The sequence below is a fragment of the Rhamphochromis sp. 'chilingali' genome (genome assembly GCF_963969265.1).
Source record: "Rhamphochromis sp. 'chilingali' genome assembly, chromosome: 4".
NCBI lineage: Eukaryota > Metazoa > Chordata > Actinopteri > Cichliformes > Cichlidae > Rhamphochromis > Rhamphochromis sp. 'chilingali'.
In genome coordinates this window covers 26,608,573-26,631,656 of record NC_137948.1, presented here as the reverse complement: position 1 = coordinate 26,631,656, position 23,084 = coordinate 26,608,573, and the positions used below count along the sequence as shown (strand labels likewise).

Sequence of the window (23,084 nt, the reverse complement as noted above, 5' to 3'; positions counted from 1 at the left end):
ATGAAAGAGACAGAAATATTGCAAGTAATGAAACAAATTTATTGACTCTTCCAGTAGAGACTTGATATTCATGGAATAAAACTGCTTTTCTGGGAGTTTTTACTGAGCAAACCAGACAGAGGAAGCGAAAACAAAATAAAACCAAAACAAAGAGGCAACATGTGAAAGTGCAAACAAAACTAAAAATGTTCAAAAAATACAAAAAGAATGTAAAGAGTACAATAGTTTTACAGCAAACAGGATTGCTCAAAGCATAAAAATAACTGAATGGCAAAAATCTGCATTTTATTAAAAGAAAATGATTTGGGGAAGTCAGTAGCTGACACCCTTTTTCTCAGTCATGATTAAAATCTGAATACTCAACTTTTTCCCATAACAGTCATTTAACACGTTTTGCTCAATGTAATAAGATGATGAGGCGCAGTCACTGAAATATTAATGTCCTCAATGCGACTCGACTCTGCATGACACATCAGATTCAGCTGCAGAGAATACAGCAGGGGACAAACTACACTGTACTTGTGTTTGCCTCCGCTTCATTTCATGTTCAGCTACCAGTCTTAAATGTGTAACACTACACTAACCAAACTAGGCTTTGAAAACCAGACTGCACAGCACATAATCTAATAGTGAATATATCTAAACACTATCCGTTTTTTCCTCTTAAAATTCATTTGAAACACAAGATGAGCAACACTTTAAACTGTTTATGTCTGAAATGCCCTTTGAGTGCCATGCACCACACTAAATCCTACACTAAATGCTCAAATGGCCCTAAATTTTGCCCTCATATTATTCTTCTACTTGTAATAGTGGATTTTATGTTGCTGTTATACAGATAACTTTAACTGCTCTCACTTATTATAATCTAAGAAACATTTTGACAACCCGGCACACTTCTTTACATATCGGGAGATGAAAATTTTCCTGCTAACAGTTTACATTTCAGAAGCACATTTCATGCCAACCTGACTGCAGTTGGACAGAAAACAGAAACCAACTGCATTTCGGTGACCTGGAATGTCCCATAATTATTGTGACTACATGTGTATATCAGGATTTCCGAGGGAAGAATTAGATGCAAACTAGTTATGAGTCAGAATAGTAGAAAGATGGAAAAAAAAATGTTGCGGGAGCAAGATCAAAGAGGATACTTGCATCAATATGAGTATGATGGTCTAATTATTACAGTTGGTCACAGAGATCAAGTATCTTCCAGTTGCATCACGCTCACCTTGCTAACTCCTCTCCCAGTCTGTAAATGTGCCCAATTCAGACATCCTTCAAGTAGAGAACAAACCCATTTAACAACCCGCCTAACCTCAAAGTCCCGGATCAGTTTGTGTTTCAGTCAAAACTTCAGTCTGACAAAAACACAAACCAGTCTGGCACCAGCTAACCCCTGTTCCTGCTACTTAAATCAAAATGCTGGGATATGCACAGCCACAGTGCCGAGCACAGTGAAGCCTAGGAGACGGAGGATATGGGGTTGTGAGGGGAGCCCATCTGAGTCAGCACCTTATCCAACCACTGCAGGGGGCCGTGCAGGTGAATCTCAATCCAGCAGGGTGTGCTGGTCACATCTTGGCGGTGGTACTCTGCACCCCAGCCCTGAAAAGCACAAAAACACGGGTTTTATTTTCTTACAATTTGGTGGTGATTTAAAAGAAAATGGAAAATGCTAATTATTTTTGGACTGTCTCATTCCAGATATTTTACCACTTTAAATTAATTTTCAGCTTAAAAAAGTGCCTTTAAAAAAAAAAAAAAAACCAAAAAAAAAAAAAAACCCCTCCAATGCAGAGTTTTAAAAACAGGGCACAGTTTAAGTGTGGCTTGACTGAAATTTCATGGTATAATAAATCTCCTGTCAGCTGTGAAAGACCATCAGCTGACATTAAAATTACAGATTATCTGTAAACATTAATGTGCATTTATTGTAGTTTTATGAGAATTTAATTTATAACAATGTAAAATTATACAGCGTAACCACAAAATAGAGACAGGCACATAGTTACATGCTTAACTGTAATTATGTTACACAGCATCAAACAAATACTGTGTGTGTGGCTGCTCAGCTGTTTGTACAACTGCTGAGCCATATAAACCTTTTTTAAAAGGTAAAAACTGATTAAAAGCAGCTAAACATCTATCGTCCAAAAACGTTAATTTTTTAGAAGGAAAATTCAAACCAGACTACCTTAACAAAGCTCATGCGGATAGTGCACATCTTGGTGAGCTCATAAACGGCCTCAAAGCCGTGGTTGACGGACTGAGCCAGCAGCTCAGCGAACTCCTGGTTGTTGAAAATCTTTAGGCTGCAGCCGCTGGGAATCTTGCAAACAGTCGTGGGATGGAAGCCGTGATGATAATTGCAGTTACGACTCTGGACGAAGATACTGCTGTCACTCAGACATTCTGCATACACCTCCCCTCCAACGTAATACAGATGGACGCCTAATAGAGAGTAGTACAGTATTAACAGGGTGGATGAGTCTCTTTTATCAAAAGAAGACAAACATCCGTGTGGTCAACCTGAAATCAACAGACTGGAATGTTTAGTCAATCTGTCGTTGCGTTTTACGCCACATCTCAGTTCCTGCTGACAACATGAATTGATTTAGGCTAGTCTGGCGACAATTGCTTCATTTTGGTCACCGACAGGTTTTCCATGTTGTACCTTTGCCAATGTGCCTCCTGGTATTCTCAATAGTAGAGTTGCGGTTGACGTTTGAGAGCAGGCCGAGGCAGAATCGGTTGCGGTTGTTGGAGGGATCTGTGAAGCCATCGACGAGCACACTGGTGGAGGAAGCCTGGAAGGCCTCTCCAACACGATTATTGAGCTCGTAGTAAACAATAGAGCACCAGTGCTTGGGTTCTTCATAGGCCACAGGCTGCACATCTGCACAGGAAACACATTAACAAGTCACTAGAGTGAGTAGAGTACACGGTACATGCTTCACACCAGGCACAATTGTGAGGGGCATTTAAGAGTCGTGTGCAGAGAAGCTGATGACAGGAAACCAAATATTTAATCAAATTCTTTCAGACTCTTCTTTCATTCAAATTATTCCATGTTGCCTATAACCATAAATAAACAAGCACATTTCCATACATTTATTCTGACCCAAATCAGTGTATTCTAAAGTGTCAAGGCCAACTGTGGTCTGCATGCCAGGGTTTATTGAGCAGGCAAACAGTCAAAAGACGGGACGTGAGCATGCTCGCTGAGCCTGGTATCTCAGGGTAAGCTGGTGCCAGCTGGCCTCACCCTCTCTCTGTAAGGGGAATAAATCATGTTTATTTAAGCGCATACTTCTCCCAAACTTCCTCTGTAGCGTGGCACTGGCTAGCAGGTGTGTTTTGTCTGTCCTTTTCCCAGAACTGGCCTACAATAGAAACCTGCTCCCCTGTACAGGATGCAGCTTGTGGAAGAGAACTGGAAAAAAATCCCCAAACTCCAACTGCCAGGAATACTTTTAACAGCTCTGCTGTCAGCATGCATGGGCAGAATCTCTAAGCTTTAATGACACAAAAGTTCCGGCAGCAGTCAGAGCTTTATCAGCGTTTGCACCAGCAGATAACTGCAGAGTGCAGCCATTTACGAGTTTAACTCTAAACAGTAAATATTTTTTTAAAAAAAGGGTCAAAATCAAGTTCAGTCCCAGAGTATCACCTGATCACATCAGCTGATATCTTAGACCAGTGGTCTAGACCAGTGTGTTGCATTGTGCCGTGCATTATGAATGATGCACACTATTCGAAAATTCATGACAACCACATCATTAAAAGTTAAAATTTAAAATGAGAAAACACTAAATTATCCATTTTCTTCCACTTATCTTGAGTCGAGTCATAAGGACCAGGATTGGGTATCAATTAAAATTTAAAACAGATTAAACTAGTAGATTTGGTACAGACTAGTGACAATAGCAACAATTAGTTGACTAGTAGCGCATAATCCCTACAATTTACCTTTGTTCCCTCTATATTTGGGTAGTCTGAAGGTTTATTTAAAACCTCTCATCATCTACCATCAAACTTCTTTACAGCTGTAATCCAGGTCTTTGGATTACTGATTGAAATGATTACTGCTATAAGATATAAAATCTGAATCAAAGGGCTTTGGAGTCCAATACATGTCCACTGCTTAGTCTGTTACGCATTTATGAATGCAGTGCTCAGTTGCTGTCTGTCTAGCACAATAAAGTATACAACACAAAGTCAAGATAGCAGCAATTACTGCACCGCATTTTAGATTTAAAAGTAGGAGGCAATTAGTGAACCTTATCGTTAACAAGTTTTAAGTTATTACCCGCCGCAAAGATGACATAAGCCTAAGCTTTTATAGTCCCCATAAAACGGCTTTGAGGCCTGTCTTAATTTGCTGAGGCTTTGAGCTTCCCTTGAGCTTGCACCCACAGACAAAGCCTACTGTAAACTAGCATGCCCTGCCCACACGCCGTTTTATCTGACAGGATAAAGAACAGTGGCCTCACTGAAGTTTTCCTCTCACTTTGTGCATTTCCATGTGACCCCCCCCCCAAAAAAAAGAGGTATAAAGAAAAAAGGTGAGCAGGTACAGACAGTGTTTTGCAGATATCACACAAAACGTGTGTGTGTGTGTGTGTGTGTGTGTGTGTGTGTGTGTGTGTGTGTGTGTGTGTGTGTGTGTGTGTGTGTGTGTGTGTGTGTGTGCGCGCGCCAGCAAGACAGTAACTACCATGGTTACCTGCCCGGTTGTTACTCTCCAGGGGCAATGGTGGAGCCATGAGGTTGGTGTCCATTGGCTGAGGGCAATCCTGGCTCATCTGCTCCTCTGGGGGCATGTAGGCAGGAGGGGGAGTCTCTGCATGAGGAAGGAGACAGAGCAAAGTCAAGTGAGCTTTAAAGTGGAGGAAAAGTGTAGGAGAAGAAAGAAAACAGAAGAATAATTACTACCTGGCATCTGGAATGGACTGCCGGGGTCAGAGCTAGATGGTGAATGAGGAAAGGTGACGCTGCTGCCACTTCCAGGTGAGTTTGGGTAACTGTTCCCAGGTGAATGTGGGAAAGGCAAGGTGTTTGCCTGACCAAAGGATTCTGGGAAGGTGGCATTTTGGGGCATGTGTGGCTCGTTCTGTTGTAAGGGGTTGCGAAAGCGAGGCAACATCGTATGCTTGGCATTAAACTCGCTGTTCCTTGGTACCAAGACAGGTGGCAGCACTGTAGAGGAAGAAACAAACAAATGGTGTTCAGAGAGAATATACCGAGTCGAGTTAAATTGGACTCCCTCCACCCGTTAGAAAGTCGTATTATGTGACACTAAAGCTCTTGCAAATTACAATCCCCCCCATAGTTAATCATCTATAAAGAAGGTAGGAGATTTTTTTTTTCCCATGCTTCAGATCAGAGGTGGATGAAAATGACATATTGATATAAACTGGGAGATGTAAAATCTGCCAGCCAAAACAGCTGCGACAGCAGTCATTCAGCCTCATTTACTAACAGTATGTAAACACAAATGAGTACATAAATCGTACTTACAAACCTTTCATGCACAAATCAATTTACTCGTACAAACAAATTTAGAAGTGCCTTTGACTGCTTTTTCAATATCTACTCGACCAAGGTTCCAAGAGAGCCGAGTTGAGCAGAAAATGTGGCGTCAGGCTGCTTGCCAATGATTGGCTAGGGTAAAGTCATGGGATGAGCCCTGAGAGAGACTCCTTTACAAGAATCAAACCCACTATTTTTGAAACCCAGCAACAAACGGCTACAAATAATCCATCACCGTGATCCAAGAACAATGTACAAGGTAAAGCAATGGTAAATATTTTGTACAGGCTTCATTTTGGTGCAGAACTGCTCAAAGATCAATTGGCTAACATAACCGTAGCGTAAGAACATTCATAAGGTAACTTGTAGATGTAGCTTATGTCTAAAAAATGTTTTTATTTCTTACAAAATTCCTGGGACAATTAAACAAGCATGTGGCAAATTATTTTAGTTTATTTTCTGATGTTCCAAAACATATTTATGTTGAAATGCACGTATGCTTTGTCTTTTTTTTTTGCTGATAATAATAATAATAATAATAATAATAATAATGATAATAAATTTTATTTATGAGCGCCTTTCAAGTCACCCAAGGACACTTTACAATAAGATAAAACACTTAGTAAAACAATGGCAAAATAAGAACAATAAAATAAAAGCACAAGATAAAATGAACAAACAGTGGATTCACAGTGAATATGCAGATTTGAACAGATGAGTTTTGAGTTGGGATTTAAACTGGGGGAGAGAACCAATATTTCTTATTTCTGGGGGCAGAGAGTTCCACAGCCTGGGAGCAGAGCAGCTGAAAGCTCTGCCTCCCATGGTGGTGAGGCGGAAGGAAGGTACAGTAAGCTGGATAAAAGAAGAAGAACGAAGTGAACGGGCAGAACAAGTGGTGGTTAACAGGTCAGAAAGGTAAGAAGGAGCGAGGTTATGATTTATCTAACACCACAATTACCCACTGAGGTAAATTCTTCATTAATCCCAATCTTAAAAAACAAAAAAACAAAAACAAAGAAAGATAATTACTTTAAGTGCTCATCATATCAAGCTCTACCCACGTAGAAAAAGATACATCTGAACTCAATAAGTTATTTGATGCCAGCACAACAAAGGAAATCTGTTTCTGGCACTTTCCATGACTCAACATTCTGCGCACAGATGTCGCTACGCATTTCAAATGTCAGCTTCCAGGCAGTAAGTCTTAGCCAGCAGTATTGGCCCAGACTCTCAGGTTTCTGCACTAAAAAGACATTTTGAAGCAAGCTGTTCTTGTGGAATTCATCACTTGGGGTAAATATCCTGGCTGAAGGCTGTTCAGGTGCAGTAGAAACCACAGATATACACTCCACTTGTGTCTATAAATACCTCTGCAGATAAATAAAGCTAGTGGTGAAACTTTAGATGAGACTCGGGTTGCTGTCTATATTCCTGCAGGTAGCCTGAATGTGCTGCAATAGGCCAATGGATCAATATATAAATAAATGTTTATTTTACAGGCTATTTGTGGAGCAGTCAGACAGCTGTGCTTTTATGTATAAGGTTGAAGGGAAATTGGCAGGATGTGTTTGAGTAGGTGGGCTGGGTTAATAGAGGAAAAATAGGGTGTGTTGTGGTGTTTGTTGTGGGGGGGAGTCGTGTGGCCAGACAGGTGCTGTGGGGTTAAATCACCTTAGCCCTTTCTTCCACCCGCTGTGAAAACAAAGTGTCTGTATGGCAGCCAATAACTCTTTCCTCCTATTGTGAGAGACTAAGTATCTTCCTGTTCCAGCCATCGTCGGAGAAACTGCCTGCAGTCATACGTGTGTGTGCGTGTGCGTTCTAATTTTTGTGACATGCGTCCAAGTTTGAGAGTGTGTCTGCCTGTATGTCTACATGTGTTCAAGATAAAGGAGGAAAAAAAAAAAAAAAAAAAGTAGAACCTGCAGTACTGAGCATGCCCAAAACAAAGCCCTCATTCTGCCCAGATGGAATTTTCTGCTACATACATACACACCCACACAGCACCATGCAGACAGCTGTTTTTATCTTGTCGGCTGACTTTCATTTTGTGTTTAGTAAAAGGCCAGTTTGTGTTTGATTTGTCTTATTTTTGCAGGTAGAACCCCAAAGCAGTGGACAAACCTAGGCAAGGAAATAACTCAAACTCGGGTAGTACAAAAAGACATTATCCTGAGTTTATTTTTTTTTACCTGAGATCTTTATTTTTATTCTTTGTAAAGTCATTTTTATTGTTTTGGGTTTTTTTTACTATATATATATATATATATATATGTTAAATCTAATTGTGTGTGCCCTGTCGCTTTCCATGTGGCCAGCCTCCTGAACTTCTCCTTAATAATAATAATAATAATAATAATAATAATTTAAAAAAATGTCATCTCTCTATGATCATCCATGTAAATAAAAAGTTGTGTGGATATTCTGGTTAGGGACAAAATCTGTCAGAAAACAGGAAGGTAACTAAAACAACATACAAAAAATATACAGAACTGATTAAAGGAACTGATGAAAGGAAAATATAGAAACTTGAGGATCCTAAAAGTTTTAAATAGTTATTTTGTCATGATAAATATGAGATGGCCAGGAAAACCAAACCAGGAAATCACCATTAATCCAAACCACTAGGCCCAAGTGTCCTTGAATTTAAAAATGTGTAGATTTTTTGTTCATTTTACAGTTAGAATACTTGTATTATACTTTCAATCTTTTCTCTCATGAAAGCAATTCCTCTACCTTGACTCATGCCGTCATCTATACTTAAATTGCAAAGTATCCGAGTTTTGAGTACCTTTAAGAGTGAAATGTAAAATTTATAACAACACTGTCAAAGAGTCTGCACATCTTAAACAGGTATTAAGGTCAGTGTAGAGGCATGCCGTTCAAGTTACCTCGGGATTTCACTCACCTGGACTGTCCACTCGTTTGTAGTGGTAGGGATTGATGCACACATCCTTCTGTTTGGAGCCAAAGGGGTACTCGCAGCATTCCAGCGCTTTCAGCTCATGGTGGGACTGCAAGTCAGGCCAGCGCCACACCCGACAATAGATGACGTGGGGCAGGCCTTTCCTGTGAGACACCTGCAGCCGTCCATCCAGTGAGCGGGGGATTGTCACACAGTTACTGGGCTGACCCGGGCAGCTGAGAGCCCGCTCCAGCTCCTCCATGGCTCCCTTTTTCTTTTTCAGTTTCTTAACCAGAGCATCCACTGCCTTTTCTGCCCATTTCTCTTCCTCATCTCCCTGCTTCCAACCCAGCAGCCGTTTCACGGCTGGGCTGGTGAAGGAGAAGAGCGAAGTGACATTCATGTTGGCCAAGCCGCCCTCCTCCCCACTCCTAAAGGAAGCGCAACCAGTCGTTGGACACTGTCCAGTCTCTGAACACAAAGATTTAAATATTATTTGTTTGTTTTCTTATGTTAAAATCCTTGGCTTCCAAGATGCAAGACAAGGTCCTCTTCAGAGTCACTAGAAAAAAATAAAAAGAAGTGTGAGTTAAGAAGTATAAGCATAACTTACATAAGTGTAAGTTAAAGTCCTTCACAAAAAGATGTACACGTCACTGCCTGCCCGTTTCACAAAGCTGCTGCAACTACAAAACATGAACATAAATCTCCTCCTCCTCTTTAACGGCACTAACAGACCTGCTCGTGTAAGCAATGAAGCAAGCAATGATTTCACCCATACAGCTGGTCTGGTCATATCAGTCATGGGTTCTGGGAAAAGAGCTGGAGAGTCACAGAGGACACCCTCCTCTGATCATCAGCCCTAACCAGACATTCTCCCAATAGCTTCCTGTCCTGTCTTGTCACATTACCACCAATTACTGATGTCATTTACAGGAGAACACTTCTTATATGTGCAAAGTTAGCACATCCCACAGAGAGAAGCAGCCGTGCAATATGGCAAAACACCTGGAGAAGGTATTTTATTACATTATAGTGCTGCCTAAATCTTTGTGGAACAAATGATTATATTCAGTCAATAATAGCAGAAATTAAAGAATATCCATATATCAGAGAGGTAAAAGCCAGCAAGTTCTGTCAATATTAAAATTATATTAAATATTTTCAAACAAAATCAGATTTTGAAATTAATGTCAATTACTTTCGTGATTAGACTCATCGACTACTAAATACACTTTTTCCCAAACAAACATGAAGGTCATATTTAGTCAAGAACTTTATTTAAAGTGTGCAACTTCAACAGAAACAGCTGCATCATGTAATGCAGTCAGGGGTAAGGATGGGTATCGTTTAGGTTTTATCCGATACCGGTGCCAAATCGGTACTTTTGAAACGGTGCCGGTGCTTAAACGGTGCTTAAAGAATGGAGAACACAAAATTGGTCCAAAAACCTCTCATGTTCAGCTGTTTTTTGTAAAAAGATAACAATGTTAGCCTTTTCTGCAGCTATGGGGCATATATGGTATCACTCTTGGCTGGAAGCAGTGCTTAAACAATGGAAAAAACACAAACTTTGTCCAAAACCTCTCATGTTTAACTGTTTTCCACTTTTTCTTTGGTCATTTTAGCCTTTTTGGCCAGGGTGAAGGGAGCATCTGCCATCAAACAAGAAGACAGCCGCATGTAGCTATGATGATGTTTGCTAGTTCACCTTACATGCATTAATGTAATAACGTGGTTAGTCTACTCAACGTAAATTACACACGAACAACATTAAGCTACTCACGCAGAGAAGAACGGCTGCTGCTGCCATCATCATCCGTCATCATTTCTGCTACACTGGCAGGGCTAGGGGCCAGGACTCTACTCTTCGGGTTTTTGGGGGATGCTGCATAACAGGCAACCCACCCGCAGTAGATCTGCACGGCGTGAGGTCTCGCAGCAAGCTATCAAATACGGCGCATTTCTGGGCTTTTAAAAAAAAACGCTATGCGTCGCCAGGTGTTTCATCGGATTTGAGGAGTTACCTCCTTTGACAGTATCACAGTATCAGCTTAAAGCACTTGTTGCAGGCTGCTGAGTTTGCATATTTTGCTGTGAAGTACAGCCAGACTTTTGACCGCTTCGCCTTGGACATTTTTAATCTGTAGCTCTGCTCTAACAGAACGTACGTACCTGGGCCCGCCTACTATCCTCGGAAACGTAAAATGATTGGCTAGAAGTGTATCACAGCTCAGGAAAAAAAAAGCACCGAAATAAAGCACCGAAATGTGCGCTGCTTTTCGGTCTGGTTACTACCGTTTATGTCAGAACGACACCGGTACCCATCCCTAGTCAGGGGTTGGCAAATCAAAGATTAAAAACTATTTAATTCCAGGTTTCCAGGTAAACTTATTATCATGCGTTTTTAGTGTATTATGTTGCTTTTCTGAAGGCCATTTGTATATTTTACTCTGACCTACCCAGAGACTATCGAGACTGTGCTTGTTAGATAACCAAACAAATAAATGTTTGTGTGTCTGTGGAAGTGCAATATGACAGCATATTGATTCACACCGATATGATCAAGGCTTTTAGAATTATTTTCTTTCTTATCTCTTATTCTCATCTTGTTTCTCAGCTTAATTTTCAGAGAAGATTAAACATATTGTGTACATACTATGAGATTTTATGATTCAACAGTGCAAAGACAACTTGCTAGGTAAAATAGTGTGTGCTTGATAAAATCCAACAGAGGTGTGGACTCGAGTCACATGACTTGGACTCGAGTCAGACTCGAGTCATTAATTTTATGACTTTAGACTTGACTTGAAAAAATGTTCTAAGACTTGTGACTTGACTTGGACTTTTACACCAATGACTTGGGACTTGAATTGGACTTGAACCGGTTTACTTGAAAAGACTTGATATTTTACCCCAAATATAAAACTTAACATGCATATTATATAGAGATTGAAAATGTGACGTCATTCACGGGTAGAACCGCAAAGGATTCTGGGAACTCGTGGCAAGAGGTACTAGCGCACACAGACTTTCAATTGAAATCAGTTATACAGCGATAAAAAGAAACACAAAAATGGCAAGAAGCTGTTGTATTATTAACTGCAATAGCCGGTCGCATGACAGCCACGGGAAGCCGACGGGTAAAGAGATCGGTTGTTATCGGATTACGTCGTTGAAGAGAAATTGTTCGAGCCATGTTTCCGAAGTAACAAAGAGGCGACTGGATTGCAGCCATTCAAAGACCAAATATAACGTCCCAGAACACTCCAGCTCACAGGTTAGTCTGCTCCAAGCATTTACACGAAGGTCAGTGTTTTTTAGTAGTTAATACGTCATTTTTCTTAACATAATTGGTGATATAGGTTACAAGCAAGTCTGGCGCTGAACAGAAATTGTCGCGCTATGCTCCTTTATTTATTGTGCATAAATAGTGAATTGTCCTGACACAATATTGCGTTTCGCTTCTGTTATTATGGTACATTGACAAAAACATACTTTTATTCACAGGATAAAACGGGTTTTTTTGTATCACTAATTGTCCAGTACGATTACAGCATACAGTATTGTTGTCACTGCTACATTTCTGTGATGCTACCAGAAATTATTTCCACTACTAATTAATTATCGTTGAGCTCAAAGGTCCTATTAATAAACGGTTAAGGAATGTGTATTTATGACGACAGTTTGTGAGACTGGTAAACTTATGATACGTACGATGGTCTTTCGTTCTACACGGTGCATTTCAAGGTCCTGCACCCATCCGTCGGTAAACTGTACCTGGGCTTGTTGCAGTGACCTGAAGTTACTAAACTTCATGAGTGTATGCACTCACTCCAAGAACCGTATGATTATAAATATGCATATAAATATGCTACGATGAGATAGCTGACTTCATCTAACTAGCAAATGTTATCCAGGCTACGTTGGTGATGCAGTTTTTTTTTAATGTGTATGATATTTTTGTCATGCGATTTTAAAGCCAGTCCTACAAGCGCATCCAAGAATAACATGCAGCTTATCTCAGAACTGTCGGTGAAAATTATTCTTGGAGCTAGGTTTAATTGAGCTGCATTTTAAAGAGGTGCAATTTCACAATTTGTGTATATTTTCTAAGTTCACTATTTTGTCATGTGTTGAGAAAAACACAGATTTAAAAATTACATGGTCTAATATTTACATTTAGCATATAACTGCAACATGCTTTTTTTCGTTTTTTTGAATGACTCGAAAGGACTTGAAATTCAAAGTTTCAGACTTGTGACTTGACTCGGACTTTTACACCAGTGACTTGAGACTCGACTCTGACTTGCCTGACATTACTTGAGACTTGACTTGAGACTTGAGGATAAAGACTTGAGACTTACTTGAGACTTGCAAAACAATGACTTGGTCCCACCTCTGAAATCCAATATGAGTTTTAAAAGGCTGTCTTTCAGATTTCAGAGGAAGGAAACCTCTAATGAGTAACCTGCTGAGGCGAGCAATCAAAAAAAGCTTTAACACTGCACACCGGTTCTGGGCAGGAATCTGGCCATGTGTAGGACAATAAAAAGGAAGTGCATGTGAACCCCAGTATAAATGTGCCTATTCACTGGGGTCCCACGGGAGCAATTCAGTAGTCAGAAGGTACACACATTTTGGCTTTTGAAAGGGAAAACAAGAGCACATTCAGCACTCCTCGTTCCACCTTCTTTTCAAGTTATGCCTGAATGCAATTAGGCAGATAAAACAGAGTTATGGTTGAGGTTTGGCTGAGGATGAATGTTCAAATGTGATCCTTGAATCAAATAAACAGCGTGTCAGGAATCCACCAGCGTTTATCTGTAACCGATCGTGGGCGAGTGTGCATCACTCTGACAGTAAAGCCTGCAGTATATTGGATTTCCTAAGAGCAGGAACAAATACATCATTAAGACTGCTCTGTAGTTATTCCTGGCCCTTCAGATTATGGGATGAATAGTGATTTCTATCTTTGACAACTACTGCCTATGTAAGCTACCTCATACTGGCATCTGGGCTGGGACGTTTGATACGAACAGATGCTATTTACAAAGTGTGTGTGTTTGTGTGCATGTGTTGTGGAGGCCGTGGACACTTACTACTGCCAACCACACTGACTGGAAAGCTGCAAGTTACAACTAAAATTAACTTGAATATAATTGGCTCATCTAAAAAGTAATACAAAGCTACAATCATTGAAAGGACGGGGCATATGGTGGGAAAACTACACCTTTATATTGACAAAAGACTCGCCACCTTAACAGAAACAGGAAACAAGCTGTGGAGTTTTATCTTCTTATGTGTCATCGCCTGAACAACAGTGACATCACTTCCTTCTGCTGAGACTTGCAGCCTTTTCCACAGGTGCAGGATGGAAAACAAAAAATGTTTCCTGAATTGACCATCCCTGACTCGTTTTTTCCCCTCAGGCTCTTTCACAATGAACATCTTTTCATTGTAGTGAAACAGTTAAGGAGGGGTAAAAGAAAATCCTTGGGTGTGGCCTCTCTTCTCACTGAAGTCAAATTAGATTTCTGTCATGTTACCCCTAATTTCATTTGCAAACTAACTCTTCTATTTATGAGGAACACGTATTAATACCAAGACTGTTACAGTTACATAAAAGCAAAAACTAGGTGTGAATTTTTTTTAGGTAATTAAAATTAACATTTGAATAAAGTGGATGGCATTGTGTACTCACAATATCTTAGTTTTGTCAAGGGGGTCAACTTTATTAACACAACAAGCATCAGGAGGCTTTGGCATTTAAGGTTTTAGTAAATTCTACGGATACCTGTATTTTCATAACTATTCTGAACTTCTGCCCCTGAAAAATACCACCAAATTATAACTAGTAATAATCCTAGTTACTATTTTACTTGTTTTTTTAAACAAGGAAAAACAAACAAATAACTGACTATAATTTAATGTACACTGGTAGCTAGGGGTGGGCAATATATTGAATATACTCATCTATCGAAAGTTTTTCTGCGGGTCTTGTGCCTTTGCTAATGTTGCCTTGATAATAATTACACACAGAATAAAACTACCACCTTTAAAAAAAATCCCAAAACAAATTATACTACTAAAATTAGGTTAAATGTCACTGTCAATGTCAGACTAGTTTTCTGTGTGGCTAACATTGGCAGGACTAGCCCCAGTAGCCCTCCCTCCTTGCATGCAAACATGAAAATGAAAAAATTATTTTAAAAAGAAATTAAAATGACAATAAAAAAAATATATACAATGACAAGTAGGGCTGCACGATTAATCGTTAGAAAATCGCGATCTCGATTCATACTTATGTGCAATCTCATTTCCAAATGACAACGATTTAAAAAAAAAAAAAAAAAAAAAAAAAAAAAAAAAAAAAAAGACGACGACGATTGTACCGCATTTTGATCCGGGACGTAATCTGCATAAAAACAAGCGCTCACTCTTCCTACTCAACAAATGACAAGGGCGGAGCCTTATACCATGTGATACAGAAGCTGTGCCGTGTGATGCTAAAATTAGCAGGGAAAAAACAACGGAGAGCACGTCAGGGATGACGAGAAAGTGACAGGAGAAAATCCGTCCCGGTCAACCACCCAAACATTAATAACGGGAACCTTATACAGCGCTTCCCCATACCCGTCGATCTCCCGCAGGCACAAAGAAATTACGGAGGCTATTACTTATCACCTGACCAAAGATATGGCTCCCATCAACACTGTGCAAAACGAGGGATTTAGGAAAATGATCAACACCCCTAGACAAACGCTACACAGTGCCGTCCCGCAACTATTTTTCTATTGCTGCACTACCTGCTCTATACACGCAGTGTCGAGCAACGGTGGACACGGAATTTCAAGCAGTACAACATTTTGCGGCAACAACAAAACGTGAGACATTTGTTGTTTTTATGTTTATTTATTGTTTTTATGTTCAGTCTCAGCTGTTACGAAGTTGATGTGCAGTTAATAAGTGCAATAAATATTTATACTGGAAAAGAAAATCGTGAGAGAATCGTGATCTCAATTCTAAGCCAAAAAATCATGATTCTCATTTTATGCAAAATCGTGCAGCCCTAATGACAAGTACAATTCTTACCAAAACTTGGGAATTCAGCTAAAATTCTTACTACTACTAATAACAGTATTTAAAAAAAAAAAAAAAAAAAACCTGACTTATTCAAATAATTGTTTTGCTTACAAAATGAGATTAAGGTGACATCATCAACTGTCCTGGGGGTCTTTTAAGTAATCCACACCGACTGCACCCTACATTAACTAGTGGCTTGCTTAAGGTAAATATAATAAATGATATAATAAATAAAATAAATCAGAGAAAAAGGAAAAGGAAGAAAAAAAGGTTTCTATAAATAGTTTATATTTGAATATACCGTATTTTCACGACCATAAGGCGCACTTAAAAGTCTTAGATTTTCTTCAAAAAGTACGGCGCGCCCTGTAGCGCAGTGCGCCCTGTGTGTTGTAAGGAGGACGTAGTAGAGAACACCATGAGAACGCTAAAGGGTGAAGTGTGGGCGTTGATCGTATATACCGGACAATCGCACATATGTGCATTATGTGGAACATCGTTGTTTTAACAACCCTGAAAATGGCAAAGAGACACGCTTATGAAGCACAGTTTAAACTGAAGGCCATCAGCTATGCGGAGGAACATGGAAATTGAGCAGCCGTGAGAGAATTTAAGATTAACGAATCGATGGTTCGCAAATGGAGGAAGCTAGAAAACAAGCTCCGGCAGGTCAAGAAAACGCAGCTGAGTTTCCGCGGACATAAGGCGAGGTGGCCCAAGTTGGAGGAAAGACTTGAGCGGTGGATCATCGAGCAAAGAACGAGTGGGAGAAGCGTTTCGACGGTCACCATTCGGCTAAAAGCAGTTTCACTAGCTGAAGAGATGAACATTGAACATTTCCAAGGAGGTCCGTCTTGGTGCTTTCGTTTTATGAAACTGTGCCATTTTTCCATCCGGACCAGGACTACGGTAGCGCAGCAACTTCCAGCGGATTATAAGGAAAAGCTGGCCATCTTCCGCTCCTACTGCAGCAAACACATCGGCGACAAAAACATCCAGCCCAGCCACATCACAAACATGGACGAGGTCCCGCTCACTTTTGACATCCCGGTGAGTCACACTGTGGAGAAGAAGGGGACCGGCACGGTAGCGATACGCACAACGGGGTATGAAAAGTCTTCTTTTACTGTTGTGCTTGGCTGCCATGCTAATGGACAGAAACTGCCACCTATGGTGATTTTAAAGCGAAAGACTTTGCCTAAAGAGAAGTTTCCAGCAGGAATCATCATTAAGGCAAATGAAAAGGGCTGGATGGATGAGGAAATGATGAAAGAGTGGCTGAGGGAGGTGTATGAGACCAGGTGGTTTTTTCCACGCATCACCATCGCTCTTAATCTGTGACTCTATGCGTGCCCATCTCACAGCCGATGTGAAAAAACTAGTGAAACAAATGAACTGTGAGCTTGCTGTCATTCCGGGAGGCCTGACAAAGGAACTCCAACCGCTGGGCAAAAGCCGGCATCATTTCCGAGGAGCCGCACGGCACGGAAAGTGACTCTGACAGTGAAGAAAGTGAACTTGGCATGTTTGATGGAGATTTAGCACAGCTGTTCAATTCAGACACAGAGGATGAGGACTTCGATGGGTTTGATTGATGATAAAAATGTGAGTACCAAACTTTGTTTTGCTCCTGCTTTATTTTTAAATACGCACACTTGTATGCTTGTGTGTTGTTGATGATGACGATTACCGGTAATAGAAATGTGAGTAAGGTACCGAACTCAGGTTTGCTCCCGCTTTATTTTTAAATACGCATACGGTACTTGTATGCGCCCTATAATCCAGTGCGCCTTATGTGTGTGTTAAATACAGTAATGGCACACATAACTGAGACTGCGTCTTTTAGTACAGTGCGTCTTATGGTCGTGAAAATACGGTAATCAAAACCAACTCTTAATTTACACCCCCCCACCCCCCACCCCCACCCCTACACGTTTTGTTAATCAAACACCAAGTAAAAAGAACATACATATGACCAAACTTCTGACACTTGTCTTGCTTGTTTTAAACCTAAAATGTATGACGCATTTCTCTTGGTCTAAAAAAACTGAAATAAAAAAAAATGGGAAAAAAACCTTTGCTGTTACTGGCTGCCTGCTGCTGTTGTAGCATAACCTCATCCGTTCACATAACTATCAATACAAATTAAAATCTCTAAAAGCTGACATACACTATATCTCTATGCTGGCCTTGTCTAAAGATAATCTGACTGAGCACATTTTCAAAAAAATTAAAACATTTACGCGAGAGCTGAGGATGCTGTGTCAAAAACAAAAAACAAAACCCCACACTGTTCAAAAGGTAAACATCAGCATCATCTTATTTCTGTCAGGGTCACCACCCAGACATATAAGAAGTTATTCTGATTCATATCCAGCCACAGAGCGTCTTTGATGGTCTCTCAGTAACAACCAGTGCTATTAGTACAAGCTCAGGACTAACTGCACAAAGACTAACTTTAATGCATTTCAGATGGAGGATTCCACAAAGCTTTGTACAGTAACATCTGGAGCAAACCTAACAATCCTGTACTGTCATTCAGCTGCAGATGGAGGCTATGTCTCTGAGATATTTCCAGCCCTGGCAGTCAATAACATCCGACTGCTAGCCTGACCACATGCTTATTTAAAGGCCCTGATATGGCACTGTGTTTCTTCTTTGGACAATGCTAGTTTGGAGTTTTCTGTGAGGCAGTCAAAACAAAAAGGCGCCAATGCACCCCTCCTCCTATATCTATGTATGGACTAGGATGCCTGTATGACACAACGGCCTTTCTGTGAACCAACTTTCCAAATAAGTGTCTGAAAAGTATTTATGACCTGCAGCAACAGTATATCTGGTATTGTTTTTGTCATGTATGTGTGGTTTTATGTGGTCCTGGAAAACTCTACTGTACCAGGAACTATAACATAGGTGATGTTGAGTAATTTGGTGAGTATACATGTGCCTATCTACGTGCAAATAAAACTTTACAGGTGTGTCACTGATATTATAATAAAGATCTCATCCAAAAACTCTGGCATTTTGCTGATAGAATGAACATCTCCAGATTCTTCTTCATCTCATTATTATTATTATTATTATTATTATTATTATTATTATTATTATTATTATTATTATTATTATTAGTATTAAATGAATTTTTAGCTGAAGTGCCTCCTGAAGTTTGACTTCAGTTGGAGAAGTCACACCAAACCTGACTTTGCAATTCAAAATTGCAGTGGTGAGTGTAAACAGTAGTAGAACATACAGTATAATCTGTACTACAACTATTGTGTAAATAAGCCATACATGGAGAACCCACCAGGCTTTATTTGGGAACATGCTGCAGGAATGTTTTTAAGCGCAAATTAATGCAATGCAGGAAAAAAAAATTAAATTAAATAGGATTGTTACATCATCACTTAGCAAGCAGATGGGGAGAATGTCATAGGATTTCACATTCAGGTTAATATTTCAAACACATTTTAACCAAATAAATTATTAAATGAACTCAATCCACACATGATCCATACTTCAAATTTCTATGTAACCATCAAACTTTGAGCATCATCTCTAATCTGTGACACAGGCATTAAAGAAAGATGCCTGCAGTGGCCTTGGCCGTTGCTCTCTCCTCTATGAAAATGGAAACGGATACTATCATTTAAACAGCTCCATAAAAACATTACCTATAGCCAAGTCTGAGCAATGCTCTCTCACTATTGTGTTAGCGGTAGCTTGTTATGGCCATCAGTTAGCCCACTGGACAGAAACTGAGGCTAATGGGAGCACAGAGTGGGATGATGCGACACTGACAGGGGAAGGCTTTAACCCACCTGGTGCGAGCTGTTCGCCACTACACTAGCCCCATGGATCATTTTGCACTGCTCCAGTGTCTGTTAATCAATTTAGGCCTGGGCTGTGTAGGATGAGCAGGCAGTAATGATGCTCTCTGGACCCTCCCTGGGGATGGAGCATTATAAAGAAGCTACATTATTTATCAGCAGGGTCCTGGATAGGGCCTCCATTAACCCCCGCTCAATGGAGTCACTGGCTATAAACCGTGGAGTGCAGGAAAGAAGAGAGTGATAGATAAAGCGAGAGGAAGAAAGGAGGAATGATGCAGAGACAGAAGGAAAAAAGTGAGAGTGATGGTGAAGCCTGAGATCTAAGACAGGCTGAGTGTTTGGGGAGGAAGAGATATGAAGAACACTCACATATCTGGTCTCTTCAGCTAGTACTTCAACATCAAGAGCCTTCAAGGGGCATTACTATGTGAATCGTGACACTACAAGGATACACTACAGGCTACTTTACGAATACCATTTCTAACAACGAGGCTAGGATTTTTTTTTTTTTAATGAGCCAACAAATCGCTTTTAAAACAGGAGACCAGCTGTCATTTTTAACATCCTTTTGAGAAATCAACATTAGTACTAAGAAAAATACTTAAAGTACTTGTCATTTAAATCATGTCGTTAAAAAAAAAAGAAAAAGAAAAGAAAGAGCTAAAATATCTCTGGTTCCAGTTTCTTAGTCAAATGTCCTACAATTATCAGTTTCATATTATTGCAAGCTAAATATCTTTGGACTCTCGGCCAAACAAAAAAAGCTGCCCAGTTTAGCAATTTTATGCAATAAATAAATAAATAAATAAATATAGAACAGGACATTTTACATGAAAAATATATATAATTAACCTGTCAAACTTTCCTTGTTGTACAGTCTTGCAAAAGCAGCATATCTTTGCATAACTGTATTGTGCACCTTGTGGCTAACATAAAGTAACATATCTGCTGTAAAATATGATGAGTTCGTTTTTCCAGGCTCCCTAATAACTACTTCAGTTGGTTGCAAACAACATTAGGTGGACATGTACAATTAATCAAATTTTAATTACAATTTTGGCTTCAAACTATATTTAAAACAAGAGTTATTGTGCTGCACTAACAATTTGGCTTTCAGTCCCACTTACAATACTTTTGTCATTCTCTAAAAATAATTTTAAGTTCAATGAAGCCACTATGGCAATCGTGAGAAATGACTTTATAAATGAGCAGCCCTAGAATTAACGCCGAACAGCTAGACCTAGAACCAATCAACACAACAGTCTAAGAGCAAACCCCGAAGTAATCACAGTCATGGCATTGACCTGAGGGGCTCCTAAAAGTCACCAACACATCCACTGCTCAGCATCCTTCCAATGCTGATACAGAAAACTCTAGAAACCTGCACCAAAAGTGTCAGGATGGTTCAGACTCTGACGAGACTGAACTGGGATCAGATTCTTTGCATCCCAGACATGTCAGTCTACCACAGCAGACATAACTATCAAACACATGGGTTTTCATGGTGCTATTTCAAACATGTTCGGAACTCAGCGTTGGGTTTGTGTTGTGTTAGGGTGGACACTTCGCTCCAACACATAGCAGACATGTTATCCCAACCATACAGTGACACAGGGACACAAGACTTAAGGTTTAAATCTGTCATGTTTCTTCTTCTATTTATCCAAGAAGAACAGTGCTTATCTAAAACTGTCAACTAAAGAGTTTATATTGGTTTAAGTCTCTCATAAAGGAAAACCTGCAACGTATGGAGACCTTGCAGTTTACTAGTTACCAGCAGCTGTTATAGTGAATGGATGATAGAAAATATCATGCTTTGCGTTCACTGATGCAGATATCAAGCTCATAAAAGCCTCTGATAATGACAGTCACATTCAAGAGGCTTCATGCTTATTTTTAAGCTGGAAAAAAAGCGTAAATACAAGTTAAAGCACAACATACTGAGAATGCGATCACAGACAAGGACAAATTCCTGTCCTTTGAGTAATCTGATATGTCATCTTCAATAATGTCAAGAGAGCTAGCTCTAGTTGTTGTAGGTCTCTGCCTCCCTCTGCAATCTTCCCTCACATGCACACTCACACAGGCAGAAATTCGTAAACACATGGGGACACTGTCCTCTGAAGTGCACCAGCTGAACAGCCACGTTAAGTCTGCATACATTAACACTACAACAATATACTTTTTTAAAGCCTCAAATGGCAAGGTGTAATACGTGTTTACTGATTATAGAGTGATATATCGTTTAGTGGCATCCAAATATGATACATTTCAAGTGTGTAACGTTTTAAATCAAGAGATTTAGCTAATTAATTAGGTGATCATCAGAAACTTAAAGAGTAGTCTTGATAAGTTTATCAAGCATTTTCAGTCGTTTATCACGGGGAAAAGAACACTTGCTAAACCCCCAATTTCTTGCTTCTCAAGAGGAGAAGCTTGGCTCCTTTTCTGTTCAATGTCACCGTAAACTAATTTCTACACAGAACAAGATGAAGCCCTCGGGCGACTGGTGGCCATTTCTTCCATTTGTTTTTTTATGTTACAGACTAAACAGCTAATTGATGAAGAAAAATAACAACATATGACACAGAAAGACCACCCGTTTATCCGCATAATGCATGCCCCCCCCCACCCAAAAAAAGCAAAGCAAAAAAAAAAAGAAAAAGAAGAAAAAGCGGTAGTTTAAAAATAGCACAATAATCATCATTCCCAGCTGCAAATGGATTACATAGTTAAATACGGAAGACCTCGTCCCGGTGAACTCTTTATGGCGATTTAAGGGGAATTAAAGGGAGTTTAGCTTTTAGACGAAAAGCTTCGCTTCTACAACATTTCTGCGAAACCTTTGCTGCTAAATTCCTTAAGTTACCCACTTTCCCCCCCTTTTGTAAAAGATGTGTACAAGACATTTACAACTTTGAGGCTAAATTTCCACTGCTGTCCGATAAAGAGTGTGCAAAAAGAGGGGAAAAAAGTTTGAAGCTGCCAACTGACAGTGATGAGCGGATAACCGCTGGGATCTACTTCCTTTAAAAAAAAAAAAAGAGTCGAGCACACTATGGTTACCGAAATAAAACAGTTAAAGGCAGCTTTCATTTACAAATCTGTGAAGAAAGAAAAACTTTACCGCACCTTTTCTTCCTCTGTAGCTTTCTGCTTCTGTGTCGCTGGCTCCTCCTGTGTGCTCTCGCCGCCTGACTGTGGGTCTGCTTGGCCTGGCGTCAGTGAGTCGCGGAGCCGTCTCACACTCTCCCGAGCGCCAGTATCACACCGCCGCGAGATGCGGCCCCACCGGCAAGAGGCAGACCTACTTTTTGCACATCTAACATCTTCATCGAGAGCGTGGAAGTGGATTATGTAATAGCGAAACGGTGCGGTTTTAGTGCAAAGGTGTGAGGTTTCTTTAGTGCAAAACGTGTCTGTTAAGATAGGTGAAATGTCGGGGTTTTTGGGAGACGGGACGAGAGTCTCTAAGTAATACGTCTAAGTAATAAGTCTTTAATCTTTACCACTCTGTTGGCTCCCCCAATACAACAGACATCAATCGGGACTAAATGGGGAAGTATTTTGAAAAAGCTCGCTTTTATCTATAGCAGTAATATTTCCGAGAGGCTGTTTTTCAGTGACACATCTCTGTGGTTTCTCTGTGAACTCCTGAACTTCAAGCCTACCTCTCGGTTTCCCCTCTCGCTTTGACTGTGACATGATAACCACAGTTCAGC

At 40.1% G+C, this 23,084-nt stretch overlaps 1 protein-coding gene across 1 annotated transcript; it reads right to left on the bottom strand.

Annotated features, from left to right (window-relative positions):
- On the bottom strand, positions 1 to 22,643 carry smad1 (SMAD family member 1). Its single transcript, XM_080879242.1, has 7 exons — positions 22,495 to 22,643; positions 8,450 to 9,008; positions 4,942 to 5,205; positions 4,733 to 4,849; positions 2,681 to 2,902; positions 2,201 to 2,457; positions 1 to 1,611 (listed from the first exon to the last, which is right to left on the bottom strand). The coding sequence occupies exons 2-7, from the start codon at positions 8,847 to 8,849 to the stop codon at positions 1,468 to 1,470; spliced, it is 1,404 nt and encodes a 467-aa protein (XP_080735368.1). The 5' UTR covers positions 8,850 to 9,008; positions 22,495 to 22,643; the 3' UTR covers positions 1 to 1,467.
- Positions 22,644 to 23,084: the final 441 nt, after the last annotated feature.

What these genes read in the sequence shown, in the direction of transcription:
- smad1 (XM_080879242.1), bottom strand. Translation starts at nt 8,849, where the DNA reads ATGAATGTCACTTCGCTCTTCTCCTTCACCAGCCCAGCCGTGAAACGG. An exon ending in CAGTCCATTCCAGATGCCAG is followed by an intron (nt 4,850 to 4,941) that starts GTAGTAATTATT and finishes TTCCTCATGCAG; the next exon opens with AGACTCCCCCTCCTGCCTAC. An exon ending in CAGGAGGCACATTGGCAAAG is followed by an intron (nt 2,458 to 2,680) that starts GTACAACATGGA and finishes ACTCTCTATTAG; the next exon opens with GCGTCCATCTGTATTACGTT.